This window comes from Tursiops truncatus, chromosome 15 (assembly GCF_011762595.2).
Source record: "Tursiops truncatus isolate mTurTru1 chromosome 15, mTurTru1.mat.Y, whole genome shotgun sequence".
NCBI classification, from domain to species: Eukaryota; Metazoa; Chordata; class Mammalia; order Artiodactyla; family Delphinidae; genus Tursiops; species Tursiops truncatus.
Genome location: NC_047048.1, coordinates 26,370,284 through 26,389,017, shown reverse-complemented (window position 1 = coordinate 26,389,017; position 18,734 = coordinate 26,370,284). Strand labels below are relative to the sequence as shown.

Here is an 18,734-nt window from a genome sequence, read left to right as displayed (position 1 = left end):
GTGTATACACATATACATGTATGTATATATATATATTTTTGTGAGATCTTCTTTTCCTTTATCTTTTCTAAGTGGTTTTTTTTTAAGGTTTGTTTTTTAAATTAATTAATTTTTTTTGGAGCTGCATTGGGTCTTCGTTGCTGTGCCCGGGCTTTCTCTAGTTGCATTGAGTGGGAGCTACTCTTTGTTGCAGTGTGCTGGCTTCTCATTGCAGTGGCTTCTCTTATTGTGGAGCACAGGCTCTAGGCATGCGGGCTTCAGTAGTTGTGGCATGTGGGCTCAGTAGTTGTGGCTCGTGGGCTCTAGAGCTCAAGCTCAGTAGTTGTGGCACCCGGGATTAGTTGCTCCGTGGCATGTGGGGTCTTCTTGGACCAGGGCTCGAACCCGTGTCCCCTGCACTGGCAGGCGGATTCTTAACCACTGCGCCACCAGGGAAGTCCCTGTAAGTGGTTTTGATTGTTTGTATGAAGGCTGTTTATTTCTGTGTAAGTACAGAAGTTTATATACCCTGAAGTTCTAAGTAGTTTTTAACAGACGTTAAATTCTGCAGAATCCTTTATACATTTTTGCCTAAAACAAAAGAAAGCCTTGGGAGTCAGGCTTACAGTTAAATTCTGTGGCTGCATTTATGAGCTCTGTGGACATCTGGGGATCTATTTGACTACTCTGAGCCTCAGTTTCCTAATCAGTAAAAGGAACATTTCTGGCTTGGTAAGAATGTTGGGAGAATTAAAAAGAGCTTGGGACTCATCACTTAGTGCCGCTTCCACCACCATCACTGCCAGCGGCAACATAGATTGAGGTTGCTGTGCTCTTTTTCTTCCTCTTTCCCCTCTCACCTTTAAAAGACAAAAAAAGAAAAGAAGAAAAATGATAAAATGATGCTAGACTTGAAGTTAAAAGCAAGTTGTGATTCACTCGGAGCAGGATGATCAATATACTGAGAAGAGAACAAACTCAGCCCCGTATTTGAGGCCCCTCCTGCCTACCTTTCTAGCCTTGCTGCTGCTTGCCCTCTCCGATGCACCCTGACCAGAGGCTGCTTAGCTTTCCCCAAAGGCCCCGTGTTTCCTATAACGCCATCCCTTCCACCCAGAATATTCTGCTACCTAATTCTACCAGTTTAGATATGTGCTGCCCTGCACCCAGTAAAAAACACGATCTGTCTCCATGTGTAGCTTGTCGGTCCTATAGCTTGGCCTTGATGGACTGGAAACTGTGAGGAGAGAAACCATGTCCCTCATGTCCACCAAAGAATACAGAATACCTGGCAAAGAACAGACACTCAGATATTTTAAAATAAGTAAATGAATAATTGACTTTGATCTTTCTTTTGCCTCGTATTATGTGTCTGGGTAATTCATCTGTCACCCAGTACATTGTAAACCCCTTGAAGATAAGGCTTATGCCACTTCTCAATAATAATAGTAACAGTAATAATAATGGTGGTGGTGGAGGTGGTGAGAGGCAAATGGATTTATTTCATATAAGAACATATAATAATAAAAGCGAAAATTGATGTTCATTGAACATTTATTATGTTACAGGAACTGTTTTGAAGTCCCCGATGTGGATTATCTCATATAACCCTCAGCAGTCCTGTGGGTTGGATCCTGTTATTATGCACGTGGGGAAACCGAGGCACATGGGTTTATGGACTTGCTCAACATCAGACAAGCTAGGAAGTGGTAGAGCTGAGACTCAGATGCAGGTGTTCTAAGTCTAGCAACCCAGCTTTTCACCTGCTGCAAGATTGGATACAGTCATGTGTAGGTCCTCCAACCATTTAAGAAGAGTTATTTAATTCCACTTACACCTGCTCATTTTCCTTCCCAGTCGTGCCATTTTAGTAACTTGTATTTTATTCTTTCCAGTCCCTCTCAGACTTCATGTGCTCCAGGAGGCTTTCTCTGACCACCCTGCCTGGCATGAGTAGATGTTCAATTAAAAGTAATTTTAACTTTTTTCCCCTCTAGGTTGACAGTGAAGGTGCTAAGAAAGAGAATGTAAGACAGGAAAATAATTAAATATTTTTACTGAGGTAAGTTTTTTATGATTTAATTTTTTTAAAGGAAATGTCTCTTATTTTTAAAAAATTCCTCTCCATAGCCTGCTTTCTTAAGATGTAAGAGGGAGATTGTTTTAGGAGTGTTTAAGTTCATAGAACCTGAGGTTCTTAAGGTAGATGCCAGGAATGTGGACTGTTTGAATAAGGTCATTTGGCTTCCTTACTTCTTTGACTTGAATCTTTAAATTTCCATCATCTCATTGTTTTAAAGCATGGTGCTGAGAAGGAGGTCCCACAGGTGGAAATCCATAAGCTGTTTGGTGATTACATATACTTGCAACATTCAGTGAAAACTTTGATTTTAAAGTAGGGAGTTGAAGGGATTTGAAGACACTTGGTGAGATTGCAACACTTTATTTTCTTAAATGAAAATGTGTTGTTTATTTTCTTATTATAATAGTAAGAAAAAACCTCCCTCAATGACACCTAATTCCTGCCACCCAGAAATGGCTGCCATTAATATTAATATTTTGGTGAAAATCCTTTTAGAAATTTATCTATGAATATAGAAGTATTTATATACAAATCTTTAAATAAATTGGTTTACACTGTATATGGTGGTCATTTTTAAATGCAACAATATTTTTATATATCTCTACACATGAATTGTTAAGAGACATGCATAATCATATATGATCATTTTTACTGACCATGTAATTCCATTGTTTTACAGGCACCATACTTTATTGAATCATTCCTTTGATGACCATTTAGATTGTTTCTAGTGGATAATAGTGTGTTGATTAACCCTGTACTTAAATCATTGTATACATGTTCATTTATTTTCTTAGAAGTATAACTACCCACACTGAGTTTTGTTCATCTTTTTAATCCTTGCCAGTCCAATAGGAGAAAAAAATGGTATCTTTTTTTTTCTTTTTAATTTTATTCCTTTATTTATTTTTGGCTGCATTGGGTCTTCGTTGCTGCGCACGGGCTTTCTCTAGTTGCGGCGATCAGGGGCTACTCTTTGTTGCGATGCCCGGGCTTCTCATTGTGGTGGCTTTTCTCGTTGCGGAGCATGGGCTCTGTGCGCGTGGGCTTCAGTAGTTGTGGCACGCGGGCTCAGTAGTTGTGGCGCACGGGCTTAGTTGTTCCGCGGCATGGGAGATCTTCCCGGACCAGGGATCGAACCCATGTACCCTGCATTGGCAGATGGATTCTTAACCACTGCACCACCAGGGAAACCCCAGTATCTTTTTTGAGATAGCAGGGTTTTTGACTGGAGTAAACCTTATATGTTTTAAAGACCTCTTTGATTTGATAGTCTTACATAAAGAATTTCCTCATCGAGCACATACCTGTGATTCTCATGTGGAAGTGAGACACTCTCTTGGACTTTAAATATGATGAAAATGTTAAAATATGTTGAGTTCTTTGTTTTTAGGTCTATTGCCCTGATTAACTCATTATGAATAATTTGAAATTATTGGCAACTAACTAATTGTCTTGGATACTGAAAGTTTTCCTTTATAGAGAGTAATACCTTTGTTTTTTATTCACTTACATTGGACCTTAAAGAAGCTTTAAAAACTAACTTCTTAATATCTTTCAAACATGAATACCAATTGTAGAATAGCGTACGGAATGTGATTTACAAATTTAGGTGATAACAGAGTATTACTGAGTTATGTGAATATGTATTCACGTGTAAACCTATGAATATTGATGTTGAGTCTTATCTGTCCAAAGGATTTTGCCAGTTTCTGATATGAATGTGAGATCTAATTTTATGTTTGTTTTAGATTTTATTTCAATCAAATAAGGGTTACCTAAGGAAGGTCTCACATGGAACAGATACCAACTTTGTTATTGACCTACTGTTTGTTCTTTGACTTAACAAAAAGCCAGTTAAAATTCATCTCTTTTTCCTTGACGTAAAATGCATCTTATAGAATGCCTTTCATGTGGGTGCTTTACTTTTCACTCCAAGTTAACATTGTTGAGGCTGGGACCAAGTGTGTTTTAGTCACCATCTTACATCCAGCAACTAATGTGATATTTGGCACGTACATGGCAGACACTCAGATCGTTTTTGAAGGAATTAATGATTGGTGAATATCATCATTGTTAAGTTAGAATTAAGATGTAAATGAGAAGTGCCTTAAATTTTAATTAAGAAATTTAATTTCTTGGAGAATAAAACTAGCATCTGTGATTTTTAAATGCATCTAAATCTAGACATGCATAATTGTAGTGACACTTGCTACCATAACATTTTGTGATGTTTTGTTTGGACTGTTGATTTGGATTCTGTCCCGTTTCTTTGCAGAATCACATATATTGCTGTGTTTTAAATCTGCTTTTTTGTCTGTTTCTTCTTGTTGCTGTTAAGGGCAAAGTAAGTGAAGTAGGTCAGGTACTAGATCTTATTAAAGAACCCTATTTGTGTTTCATATTACAGACATGGGAATATCTTTCAGTTATGTTATTTGAAGACAAGGATGAAGTAGATGTCCCCAAATATATTTTAAATTATAATGGAGAGAAATTGAGTTATATTTTAATTGGGATTCAGCATTTATTAAAAATAAAAGTAGATAAATAGATTGCTAGCCATTAAGAAGAATGTGTAAATCTTTGTTAAGTATCCCGCCTATTAAGCTTTTCTGACGCATAACCAGTTTTTCACAGCCAAAATAAACAGAGAGAATGAAACAATTATCTAATAGATTAAAGCAATGTTGAGGACTCTTGTTTCATACATTTTGTTTCCACTAGAGTATGGGATTCTAAAGAATGCATGTGCTAGTTTTAATCAGTATTTTAGCAGCAGTTATTGCATGTAGAAAAATTTAACTTATTAAATAATCCCCTAGCAGTTTTTATTTGTACTTTAATTTTCTTAGCAACTCCTTCCTTAATAAATAGTCTAAAGTTAAATCTAGGCAGACTTGAAAGGAAATTATTGAGTCTTCATTAGTAGGGTCTAAATTAATTAGATTTCCTGGACTTTACCCTCTGATATCATATTGTGGCGAACGGTATGATTCTGTATTCGTTTTCTAAAATACCCAAAGTTCTGGGTTCTTATATCTCTTTTCTGCAGTAGTATAGGGATTTGCTTATATTGTAACTTTCATTACACTGATGAGTTAATTTCTTTAATTGCATGCTTTAAAACCCCAATTCTAAAAATACTCCTGGAAAGTGAGGCATTACTAGTAGTAGTAAAACTGGAGTCTTAATTAAACTTAAGACTTTATCATTTACTTCTTTTAGCTGCATTTGTAAAAAATTTTATACTGTATTTAAACAGATTTCAAGACATTCTTAGTATTTAATGGGTTGGATTCTGTGCATTTGCAAGTTTCCTCCTATTTTAGGCATAAAGGCTAAAGTCTAGACTGGCAGTGTAAGTGGTTATTGAATTGGAAAGTTAGAAAGAGGAGAAGTTCTGTCTTCATATACAGGGTGTGTGGTGGTAGAATATTTAGGTGAAACTGTTTCATTGTCAGGGTGAGAGTACTGAACTGCAGTAGGAGGGCAAAAAACTTGTTAAGTGCTTATGTGCGATATAGGTAACAGCTCCCTAGCAAAGCCAGCACTCTGGCCTTACTCCTGTAGTATCTGTAATGAGTTGGTCTCTCACAGAGGTTTTTGTTGTTGTTTGTTTTGGTTTTTTTTTTGTTGTTTGTTTTGTTTTTTTAGAGGACTGTATTATTTCTCACTTGTGAGATCAATGTTTTATTTTTTATTTATATTTTATTTTTGGCTGTGTTGGGTCTTCATTGCTGCGCACGGGCTTTCTTTAGTTGTGGCGAGTGGGGGCTGCTCTTCGTGGTGGTGCACGGGCTTCTCATTGAGGTGGCTTCTCTTGTTGTGGAGCACAGGCTCTAGGCGCATGGGCTTCAGTAGTTATGGCACGTGGGCTCAGTAGTTGTGGCGCATGGGCTTAGTTGCTCTGCGGCATGTGGGATCTTCCCGGACCAGGGCTTGAACCCGTGTCCCCTGCATTGGCAGGTGGATTCTTAACCACTGCGCCACCAGGGAAGCCTCCAGAGAGGTTTTATTAAACTCTGAGTCTTAAGGGGAGAGTTTTGGAAAGAGGGGTAGAGAACAATAGCTTTGGGCCACAAGTTCCATAATGAATGTGGTGCTTAGGGAAACTCTCCAGGAATAGCTATCTCCAGCCTCCGAATGTCCCATTGCCCTTGAGACATTTCCCTCCTTGCTAACCCTAGAAACTTTTCCTGGTGTTGTGGTGTGATGGAACATTGTCTGGAGCTGGGCGGAGGGAGTCTGACCGTCTCCCGGTGCAGGGTCTAGATGCTCTCTTTAAGTAGACTTCCAGCATGGGAGTATGGCATATTCTAGCACTGTGATGACAAATATGGGAAGTCCATGCAAGCTTTACCTTCGTTCCAGTTTGTTCAGAGAGGACACCTAGTTCATGGTGAGGGTTATGTTTGTGTCTGCTAAACCCAGTAAGTTTTGTTTTAAGTAGATTTCAGTCTATTCTAATGTAACAAAGTTTTTCAGTCTGAGTGTTCTAGCAGCCATCACTCAAACGTTAATTGCTGTCAGTGGGAAGGGATATCCTCCTACATCTTTTCTGGAGCGCTTGAAACCACCCCACTTCCTTTTTCTTTTACCTTAAGAACTGATTACTGACACTTGGGAATTATAATCAGATTGCATCAATCTTTATAGAAAGGTTACCAATTATTGCACTGGAAAATAGGCATTTGTCTCTCATAGTAAGTGTTTCTCTTGGTGTGTCTCTCTCAGTTCATTGCTTTTAAATACCTCTTAGGTGAATGAATGCTTTGTGTCGTGCCCTGATTTAATACATTTAAAACAGACTTTATTGATGGCTTTCTTACTTTCAGTTATATGGGAGGGGGAATAATTTATTCACTATGGAATTTTCATAGACTATTTCGGTTGCTTAGATGTCCTTGGGGTAGAAAAGAAAGGTTGATGTCAATTACTTACACTGTGATATAAGCTCCAGAATCAGTATTTGCGTTGAAAAGTTGAGAGCAGTGAGGATATTTATGGTGGGGATGTACGTATAGAGCATTGCACTCTACCTCTTGTGTGTGTTCTCTCATTTTGTTCTCTAATGACTCTCTGAGGCTAGATACAGTCACTCCAGTTTTAGAGAATAGAAGGCCTTGGTTATGAGATTTGTCCTTCGGCACTCAGCTAGTGTGCTTAAAAGAAAAACAAAGCAATGACTTGAATCCAGATCTCTCTGGCTCTTCTTGTGTTCACCAACAGAGAAAAGGGTCTCACAGTTGTTAGAATGTTTCCATTATTGTAGATTAGTGAAATGTTGGGTGGAATGAAGACACAGCTGCTTTATTACCACCATCACCATCATTCTTACCCTCCCTTTTATTTCTAATGTTCTTCAACATTAACTGGTAAAGTTTAGGAGCCTGCCAGGGTATCTGGCTCATTGTGTTCAATACAACATAGGCTTGTTTAATTTAGCAGTGCTCTGAGATGAAAGGTTCACGACGGCCAAGTACAAACAGACCTTCTGTGGGATGTTAATTTTGTTATAGGAGAGAATGCTTGTTTTTCCTTGCTCTGTGCTAATAAAGAAGCTGGCACATTTTCTCATGAGTTAGAAAGGACTTGGACTTGTTTAAATCTGTGTAATCAAAGGGAAGTGAGTGGTTCTGATAAACATTTTTCTTTGTGCAGTCTTTGGTTAATTCCATTTCATACCTGCCAGAGAATTGCAGTGTGCTCTTTCGTTCTTTCCTCTTTTTACTTTGGATTTGATATTATGGTTGGTCATTGTAGGGATTTGGTGGTAGGAAAATAAATCATTTCCTCGTTTGAACAGATTGTGTGTTTTTTTGTTTTCTTTTATGACAGGTTATCCTATAGCAGGCAAAGTGATTCAATCAGACCCCTACACAGAGGTGTCACTATATGATTTTGTGCAGTAATTTTTTTTGGTAACAGTTCTATTGAGATGTAATTCACATACCGTAAAGTTCACCCGTTTAAAGCATAGAATTCGGTGGATTTTAGTATATTCACAGAGTTGTGCACGGATCCCCACTGTCTAATTCCAGAACACTTTCATCACCCCAAAAAGAAACCCCAGGCGCAGTAGCAGTCACTTTCCGTTCTTCCCTCTCGTTAGCCCGTGGCAGCCACCATTCTACTTTCTGTATCTGTGGATTTGCTTATTTAGAGTATGTCATATACATGGAATCATAAAATATGTGTGACCTTCTGTGTCTGGCGTCTTTCACTTAGCATGTTTTTGAGGTTCATCTGTGTTGTAGCATGTATCAGAACTCATTCTTTTTTGTTGCTGAATAACTCTGTGGCACGGAGATATACATTTTGTTTATTCATCCCTTGATGGCCACTTAGGTGGTTTCCATGTTTCGGCTCTTATGAATAATGCTGCTGTGAACATTCATGTACAAGTTTTTTGGGTGGACATCTGCTGTCGTTTCTCATGGATTTATACCTAGGAGTAGGATTGCTGGGTCTCATGGTAATTCTATATTTAACTTTTTGAGGGACTGCCAAACTGTTTTCCAAAGCGGCTGTACTATTTTACGTTCTGATCAGCAGTGTTAGAGGATTCCAGTTTCTTCACATCCTTGCCAACACTTGTTATTTTTTGTTTTGTTTTGTTTTTCATAGTAGCCATTCCAGTGGGTGTAAAGTGGTATCTCGTAGTTTTGATTTGCATTTCCCTAATGGCTAAAGATGTTGAACATCTTTTCATGTGCTTCTTGTCCACTTGTATATCTTTTTTAGAGAAATACCTATTCAAATTCTTTTCCCATTTTTAAAGTTGGGTTGTCTTTTTATTGTTGAGTTATAGGATTTCCTTGTATATTCTAGATGAACCCCCCCCCCCGCATATGTCCTTATCAGATATATGAATTGTAAAAATGTCCTCCCATTCTGTGAATTGTCTTTTCACTTTTTTTTAAATGTTCTTTGAAGAAGTTTATAATTTTCATGAAGACCAGCTTATCTATTTCTCTTTGGTTGTTTATGTAGTCTTATCTCTGTTTGAGATTTTCTGTAAGTTAAAAAAATCACACCTTATTTCTACACATCTCTCATTTTAAAAATTGGTGCAAAATTAAATGGTCAGCTGTTAACTATACCGTGGGTTAGAGGTTTTAAATATCTTTCGTGTTTTTCAAATATTCTCATCTAATTCAAAGTGAGAAGACCAAGTTTCCTAACCTAATACCGAATGTGCTTTTTTCTAAATTAGAAAAATGTCTTTCAGTGTTCTGCCTAGCTCAAAATTCATGCGTCATTCTGTGAACGTTTTTAAGTGTTTTGTATGTACTGAGCACTTGATTGGGCTTGGGGATCCAGAGGTGAGTGAGACATGGCCCTATCCTCATGTGAACAAGAGCTCACACGCCAAGCTAGAAGCATCCACAGAGGACAGTGGAGGTCCACAGAAGGCAGGAAGGAATAGTCTCCTGTATCTGGGTGAGAATGCCTCACTGAAGAGTGGACACTTAACAGCAGCTCTATTGAGGTATAATTCACATATCATGAAGTTCACCCATTTAAAGTATACCATTCAGTGGATTTTAGTATATTCAAAGTGTTGTGCTCAATTCACAAAGGTGGGTAACAATCAGAACTTTTAGTTAGGGTCATTGATTCTCTCCTTCAGTTTCTTGTTACTGTGTATACAATATATCTGGGCCAGATATCTTACAGTAGCTGTATTTAGCATCCTTAGTGTAATAAAATGTAGGCAAATGTAGGCATAGGTGTGATGACTTTGATGCCTAGAAGTGAGCCTAAAGAAAACCACTTTTCTTTAATTTCTTCAGGTTTTCCACATTTTCAGAAAGGAAAATACCCTGCTTACCAATCAGTTCAGCATTGGTGTGTGTGTGTGTGTGTGTGTGTGTGTGTGTGTGTGTGTGTGTGTGTGTGTGTGTGTGTGTGTGTGTGTGTGTGTGTGTGTGTGTGTGTGTCTGTCTGTCTAAGCCATAGCCCAAGTATTTCCATATAGTCAGAGCATGAAATGTTGCTTGCCAGGAGAGGAAGATTGATTGTAGAGAGCTGAGTGTCCCCTGTTAAGGAAGTTAGATTTTGCCCGTATTGATGCTGGAGCCACTCTCCAGCAGGGAGAGAGTGATGTGGTCCCTCTGGCTGCTGTATTATGGATGCTAGATGCAAGGGCAGGACTGGGGACAGGAGACCCATTAGGTTGTTGATCTAGTCCAGTGAGAGGTGATGAGGACCTGAACTAAGGTGTTCGTGGCAGAGTTGGATAAGACACAGGCTGAAAGTGTTTAGGAGCTATTAGTCCAGAATCCTGGCTACAAGTAACAGAAACCCTCCCCAAACTATCTTAAGTTCAAAGAGAGATTAATTGGAAGTTTCCTGGAGAAGGTTGTAAAAGGTATGAAATGCTGCAGAAACCAGGAAAAGCCAGAGGCCTTGTGGATTGGAACTGGTCTCATCAACACAGAGATTCTTTCTCCCATCTCTGCTCCCTCGGGCGTCTGCATATGGCAGGGGCCATTGTCATACTCTCCAACCAAGAGGAGGAAAGAGCTCCTCTTTCCCAACTTTAGTTTTTAAAATCCCAGGGGCTCTCTTGGCCTTGGGTTTTGTGCCTTCACCAGGCACTGGGATCTTTGGAAGCTGTCTACCACCATCTCATTGGCAGTTCCCAGAAGAAGTGGAAGAAGGTTGTTCTGGGCAGAGCTAACCATGTACATCTACTCTGGAAATACTGAGATTAAGAAGATCTGAGAAGGAAGGGAGGGCCAGGAATGCCTCCCACATTTGTGACTTTGGTAACCTGTGATGGCACATTTCCATCCGAGAATGAGTTCAGGGAGCAGGCAGACCGGAGTGCAGTGGGTAAACTGAGTTCAGTTTTAGACCAACTTAGACTGGAACATAGAACTAATCACAATTTGTATGTTACATATTTTTATGATTATTAGACTGGTTTGGCTTTCTTCACAGTTAGAAGCCCTTTGAAGACAGGGACTGTCTTGTTTTCTTCGCTCAAATATCTTTGTGAATGAATTCAGGAGAACAGGTTCAACAGGCAGCTGGATGGACAGCCTGGATCTCAGGTGAGGACAGGAAATATGGGTTTGGGAGTTATCAGTATAGGGCTACATAGTGGACAAGCTTACCTGGTGGCTAAGGGACTGTTATAAAAGCTCAGATATTGTATAGACCTGTAATTTTCATGTCCAGGTAATGAACTTATGCCTTTTCCTTTGTCCTGCCGAGTATTTAATGTCAGTAATTATCTACTGACAGTTCTGCTAATTATTATTTTAAAATTTTGTGATTAGAATTAGATTTGTGATACATAGGGAAATAAAGGTGATAAAGACAGATTCTATTTCCTTTTAAGAATAACTGACTCATAGGATGAAACCTTGGATATGATTTCAGATCACTCCTGTAAACTCTCACAAGAGATGTTTATAAAACACTTGGAACAATACAGATTGTACTAAGAAAATGTGCTTTGATCAACTCTGGAGATACAAAGCAGGGAACTTAATAAATCAAGTCCTATTTGTGAATGGAAAAGACTGGAAGTTCACCTTAAAAGTAAGAACTCAGTTCACGTCAAGACTTAAATTTTGTATTCTGAATAGCAGATGTTAATTTAGTTTCATCTTTTATATAAAAATAAAATGAATTGCAGATTTCAGATCTTGGCATCTTGAAATCTGACTCCTGATTCGTGTCTCTTAATAGCCATTGGAACACTAGTGTAGAAATGGAATTTGACTTTGGTTTTTTACCCTTTAATTTTGAGGTGAGTGTGCTTCCAGCTTTGTCTTCCCTCTATATTCAAGAAAACCAAATCACTGGTAGCTTGGATATGGCGTAATTTTTATTATTTAAATATTAGAAAAATAGGGCCTTGTTTATCTAAAGTAGTAATATTATGTTGACACTTGGGAACGATGGTTTTTTGGTTTTTGTACTTTTTTTTTTTCATTTTAAGGTGTAAATACAATTGTATTACTTTTGTGGGCTAAACACTCTCGTCCTACTACCTTGCCATATGACAAGATATTCTAGTAAATTGCGTATATTTTAAGTGTCTTTGTTTATTGCCTAGATTCCTTTCTTTCCTCCCTGCAGTAGGGGTGAGCCATATTTATTTATTTATTTAAATTTTCATCGAAGAACTTTCACTAAATTTGCCTGACCCCCCAATGCAGGCAAGTGTCTTTTAGCAAGTTAATCTAAAGGAGCATTTCTAAAAACTCAAATTGAGTAGATTATAGCATCCCAGCTTTTTAAATTACTGTAAGGTATATATTTAAAATATAACACAGATAATTTTCTTTTGGTTTATAGATTAATGCTTATTCTTTCAAATGGAGTTTCAACACATATCTAATAGACTAAGACTTTGAGCATTCTGAATTTTACCAAAACTGCTCAAAGACTGGGAAAGAGAATACATTTCAGATTTTAATGATCAAAATTATGGATTTGACTCCTGCATAAATTAGTGAAATAATATACGGAAAAATCTCTGTGTTGAGACCCCAGAGCCCAGCAAACTGTATCCCTGTTGAAGTCAGTTACAGAGCTGAAATTAAAGAATGTTGATGTTTGGAGGTACCCCTTATCAGCTCCTGGGAAAAAAATAGTTAATATGCCTCAGATAGAGTCTAGCTTATTCTGTATTCTGAAATGATTTTTATTAAGAGGTACTTAGCTTCATTGTTTACTAATTAATTCTTCAGAGGTAGCATCATTCAAACTAGAAAAGTTCACAGCCTAGCTGTCAGAGAAGGAGTCAGCAGCCCTTACAGATGTTGGTGAACAGCGGCCCTGAAGAAAGAGGCCTGAATCCTTTATGCAGCTGGGCTCGGGGTTTGTCAGGGTCACTCTTCTACTGCACCACCTAAAACAAGATCGCTTTCACATATGCACTATTTCCATCCATTAATTTTTGGATTTTTTGATGACTGATAAATACAGTTCAAAAAGGAGCATTAAATAATGGGGGGGGAATCCAAATATTTTATTGCTACTCACATTTAGTCTAATTAGGGAAAAATTTGCCTGGGTTGTGGAAAGTATGTACAATTGAAATGCACCTCTGATCAAGTGTGTGGAATTTAGGCTAACGTGTTGCCTAGCAGTTGTAAAGAATCTGGTAAGTGATTCTAAGTAATAAATACGTATTCTGTATGTAAACAGACATTTCTAATGTACTTCAGCAGTGGTTTCTGTAGTTTAAGTAGTGATAGATCTTGATTATGCTCTCACTGAATAGTCTTTCTTACTAGACAGAGAATGCAGAAGGTCTTCAACCAGTTCTTGCTCCTGTGTTCGTAACGCTTGAATTTAAGTCAGTTTTATTCTTCATCTCAGAGATAGCAAAATAGTGTGCAGAAATGCTATAAGGGTGGAAGCGCGTGGTTTGTAAACTTCTTCTACAAGTGTGTTGTCCATGAAACTCTCGTACATAGAACAGCTCATCTCCAGAGGGCAGCGGAAGGCTGACTGGCGCCCCAAAGGGGCTCCAGGAGCACCATTTGCAACCGCTGTTCAGGCTGTCGTGAATCAAAGGTCAAGCCTGGGGAGGAATGAAGGATAAAGTACTCATTCGTGTATCCTATTTATAACTTTCTGCTGTATTATTTACTTATATGAAAAACACGGATACGTTTTTAAATCAGAATTGTTTTAAATGTTCAGCACCACTTTACACGTGGTCAGAAGTAATAATCACACTGCTAGCTACTCTACCCCGTAGCTCTACGGCAGTCTTGTCGTCTTAGAAAAGAGACCTTGCCTGACGACAAGATTACGATACCAAAGCATGGGAGAGAAATCGTCATATACACCTAGTCCTGTCACGACGTTTCTCTTCCGTGTTAAAACTTACAGTCTGATTAAAGTGAATTAGAGAATAGTAACCACACTGAGAAAAAACAAACACGAAGTGCTCACAGTTCCAACAGTCCACATCCTCAGACAGGTGTGCTCCCGCTTGGGGCCTGGCTTGGGAGACTCACTGCTGAGGAGTGTAAGATTTCATCTGTGCTGTTTGTCAAGGGAAATAGCTCTGTGACCTTGGGCAGGTTCTTCAGGTCATTAACACTCTACCAAGCTGTGAAATGCTCCATCACAGAATTGTTGTGTGGGCTCGTGGAAATTCTGCCTCTGAAGTGGCTAGCACAGTGCCTGGCACGTTATAAATTGTTGGTAGATGTTAGGTGACGGAACAATACTTTCCTCCAAAAGGGAATGTAACAGGGCATTAATGGACAGTGGAGGTGTTGTGAAGAAACACAGATTTGGTTCTCAGCTTGAGTGGAACTCCAACCGCAACAGGTGTCATTTCACCATTTTAATTAAAGTAAATATTGGAGGAGAGATGGAAAAGTTCCATAATGGGAAGTTTATGTTAACAGCTGTTGAATGTCTCTCCTTTTTGGACATATTTCCTACCATTTTACCTAAAACAAAATCATTTTCATTTTTACAAATCTGAAAAACAAAAACCAGAAGTTAAAATGACTGAATACTCTGGTTTGTTTTTCATCTTTTGTTTTAATGGTTATTGCTTCTCTATGGGAATGAGAATATTCACAAGCTATGCTTGCAGAACCTGTGGTCTGGAATGCCGTGGTTACCGAATATTTAGGAGATTAGCAGTGTTTAATGTGGATATGAATTTGGGTATGATGTGTTTAGAACATGTGACAGGGAATCATTGTGTCAGTCAAAATTCACTAAAAGCTTATCGTTTGGTAAAATTGTTCCTCTGAGAACAGAAAACATGATAGTCCAAAGGCAGCCTGAAAGTTTTAGGAAAGGAATAACAATGTCTAAGGGAATCTGAAGCACAATGCATCAACAGTTTTCTCTAACAAGGGATAATTACTGATTTTTTTTGTCCATTGCATGAGTTCATTGGATTCTTTTCTTAAAAAGTCCTAAAAGAGAAGTACTACTGGAGGGGAAAAAAGACGGTATAGGTTTTCAAATGGATACCCTTGATAAAGTGTAAAATTTTCCTATATATTAGTGGCAAGAGACGTGGACTTACTGAATTTTATTTATGATGAATAAATAAGCTTATATTTTCCATCAGACGTAATTACCATCCTTGGTCCAATAGGCATGGAATTCTCTAAACAATAGAGAATGTGCTGTGGTAGAATGTCATCTCTGATACTAATAGGAAATTTACTTAAAGTTGCCTAGTTGTTATATATAGTTAATTAATTAATTAATTAATTATGGGTCTGTCTACCTGTTTTTCACATCTTTTTATACTTCCAAGCTGGCAGGACCTCTTGAAGATGACAAGCTCCACTCTGGCTGTGTATGGAAGTACTTTTTTTTAGTATTTGTCCTGAATTCACTTAGGTTTCAAGATATACCTTTGTTCTGTAATTTTAAGCTGCCAGCGTACAATTCTTTAATCATCTTATCACTGGCATTTATTATTTTAACTTTGACCATATTAGAAGAATTATCCTATTTCCATTGATATTCTTTAGTTGTATTATTTAAATGCAATGACTAAAACCTTACAGAACATTCCCAGGCTAGATGCAGAATGGCTTTGTAATTTGGTACTGACTGGGCTGCCTGAAATCTACCATGTACAACAATGCCAGACAGAGTACATGTGCAATAAATGTTTATTTGAATTAATGAATTGCTCTAGGGTGGGTTGTGGTTATAGTATTTTCAGAATTAAGTGACCAAGCATTCAGTACTGGTAATTTAGCTAAACATTCGGGCTTTGTTTGAAGCCAGTAAACAGACTGCTGTGTAATCCAGGGAGACCAGTCTGTTCACTTTTCCATCCAATAGTAATTTACTTTTACAGTTGTGTTTATATAGAGTAAAGGTCAAAAGAAAAGGTGTTTGAGGCAGTTATCTCAATTGCTTCACTACAGTGAAAGATTTTCAGTGTGCTAATATAAAAAAGGACAGTTTAAAATGGATTTTGTAAAATATAAGCAGTTACTTTTCCCCCAGCTTTATTGAGGTATAATTGACCTGCAATAAATGGCCTGTGTTTAAAGTGTACAATTTAATCTATTCTGACACAAGTATACACCCTTGAAACCATCACCACAGTAAGGGTAATGAAAATACACATCACCTGCAAAAGTTTCTTTGTACCCCTTGGTAATCCTACCCTCACGCCTCTCTGCCCCCACCTCCATGCAGCCACTGATCTACTTTCTGTTGCTTAGATTAGTTTGCCTGTTCTAGGGTTTTATATAAATGCATTCATGTACTCTGTACTCTTTTGCCTGGCATAACTGTTTTGAGATTCATCCATGTTGTTGAGTGTATCAGTAGTTTTTCCCTTTTTATTCCTGAGAAATAATGGGTATTCCACAATTTGTGTATGTATCTATTCACTGTTGATGGCCATTTGGGTGTTTCCAGTACTGACTATTTTAAATAAAACTGATCTGAAAGTTTATATACAAGTCTTTGTATGGACATATGCTTTCTTCTCTCTTAGGCAGATACCTAGGAGTGGGATGGCTGGATCATATGGTAGGTGTATGTTTAACTTTTTAAAAACTGCCAAATTATTTTTCAAGTAGTTGTGTCCTTTTACATTTCTCACCAGCAGTGCATGAGAGTTCCAGTTGCTCCACATTTCTGTCAGCAGTTGGTATGGTCAGTCTTTTTAATTCTGGCCATTCTAATAAGTGTGCCTCGGTATCATCTCATTGTGCTTTTAATTTGCATTTTCCTAACGACTAATGTGTTGAGCATATTTTCATGTGCTTATTTGCCATTTCTCTGTGAAATATCAGATCTGTTATCCATGTGTTTATTGTATCTTTTGTTTTCTTATTATTGAGTCTTGAGAGTTCTCTATATATTCTGGATATAGATTTCTTTATCAGATAAATGATCTGAAAATATTTTCTCCCAAACCGACTTTACTTTTTTTTTTTTTTTTTTTTTTTTTTTGCGGTACGCGGGCCTCTCACTGTTGTGGCCTCTCCCGTTGCGGAGCACAGGCTCTGGACGCGCAGGCTCAGCGGCCATGGCTCACGGGCCTAGCCGCTCCGTGGCATGTGGGATCTTCCCGGACCAGGGCACGAACCCGTGTCCCCTGCATCAGCAGGCGGACTCTCAACCACTGCGCCACCAGGGAAGCCCCTGACTTGACTTTTAATTCTCTTAACAGTGTCTTTCAAAGAGCAGGAATTCTTAAGTTTGATGTTCAGTTTATCAATTTGTCCTTTTAAGGGTTATGCTTTTGGTATCATATTTAAGAAATCTTTACTTAATCCTAGATCGTAGAGATTATCTCCTGTTTTCTTGTAGAAGTTTCACAGTTTGAGGCTTTACATGTAGGCGTACGGTCCATTCTGACTTGATTTTTGCACATGGTACAAGGTGTGATCAGAGTACATATTTTTTGCATATGGATATCTAGTTGTTCCAGCACCATTTGTTGAAATGACCATTCTCTCTTCACTGAATTGCCTTTGCACCTTAGTCAAAAATCACTTGTGGGTCTATTTTGGAGTCTGTTTTGTTCCATTCATTGTCTGTCTTTATGCTACTATCACACTGTCTTTTTTTTTTTTTTTTTTTTTTTGCTGTACATGGGCCTCTCACTGTTGTGGCCTCTCCCATTGCGGAGCACAGGCTCCGGACGCGCAGGCTCAGCGGCCATGGCTCACGGGCCCAGCCGCTCCGCGGCATGTGGGATCTTCCCGGACCGGGGCACGAACCCGCGTCCCCTGCATTGGCAGGCGGACTCTCAACCACTGCGCCCCCAGGGAAGCCCTGTCACACTGTCTTAATCACTACTGTAGCCTTATATTATACTAAGTCTTAAAATTTGGTAGTGTTAGTCCTCCAACTTTGTTCTTTTTTTTTCAGAGTTGTTTTGGCTATTCCAGGTCCTTCACATATCCATGTGAAGTTTAGAATCAGCTTATCAATTTATACAAAACAGCCTGCTGAGATTTTGTTTGGGATTATATTGAATCTGTATGTCAATTTGGGAGAGAATTGACTTCTTATAACAGTGTTGAGTCTTCCAACCCTTTATTTATGTTTTTAATTTCTCTCAGCAATGTTTTAAAGTACAGATCCTGCACATCTTTTGCCAGATTTAGCCTGTTTCATATCTTTTGGCCTTATTATCAGTGGTGTTTTTAAAAATTTCAATATAAAATTGTTCATTACAATTCAGAAGTACAATACAATTTATAGAAATACAATTCAGTTTTGTATATAGACCTTATATCCTCCAACTTTGCTAAACTCACTTATTCCAGTAGCTTTTTTGTAGAGTCTGTTGCATTTTCTATGTAAATAATTATGTCATTCCTCATCTTAGAGGGAAATCGTTCAGTCATTCACCATTAAGTGTGATGTTAGCTGTAGATTTTTTTGTGGATTCCCTTTATCAGATTGAGGAAATTCTCCCCTGTATTTAGTTTACTAAGAGCTTTTTCAGGAATGGATTTTGTTAGATATGTTTTTGCACTTATTGGGATAATTGTATAGTTTTTGTTTGTTAATATGGTAAATTACATTGAATATATTTCAAATGGTAAACCAGCCTTGCATTCCTGGGATAAACCCCACTTGGTCATGATATATTATTCTTTTTATATATTGTTGGGTTTGATTTGCTAAAATTTTGTTTGAAATTTTTGCATTGTGTTCATGAGGGACATAATAG

General features: G+C 38.1%; 1 protein-coding gene across 6 annotated transcripts in view; it reads left to right on the top strand.

The window, feature by feature from the left end:
* The window catches only part of MRTFB (myocardin related transcription factor B), a 281,350-nt gene that overhangs the window by 86,785 nt on the left and 175,831 nt on the right, over positions 1-18,734 (top strand). For 3 of the 6 annotated variants that reach the window (XM_019928677.3, XM_019928680.3, XM_019928679.3), the window contains one exon: positions 1,977-2,041. The exons of 1 other annotated variant lie outside the window; for it this stretch is intronic. Coding sequence is in view for 1 of the 5 variants with exons in the window: in XM_073792291.1 (XP_073648392.1) it covers positions 16,571-16,573 (3 nt within the window). In the remaining 4 variants the exon portion in view is untranslated. Of the gene's footprint in view, positions 1-1,976; positions 2,042-11,105; positions 11,128-16,555; positions 16,574-18,734 lie in introns of those variants that run through there. 2 more of the 6 variants (XM_073792293.1, XM_073792291.1) reach the window with 2 other exon arrangements.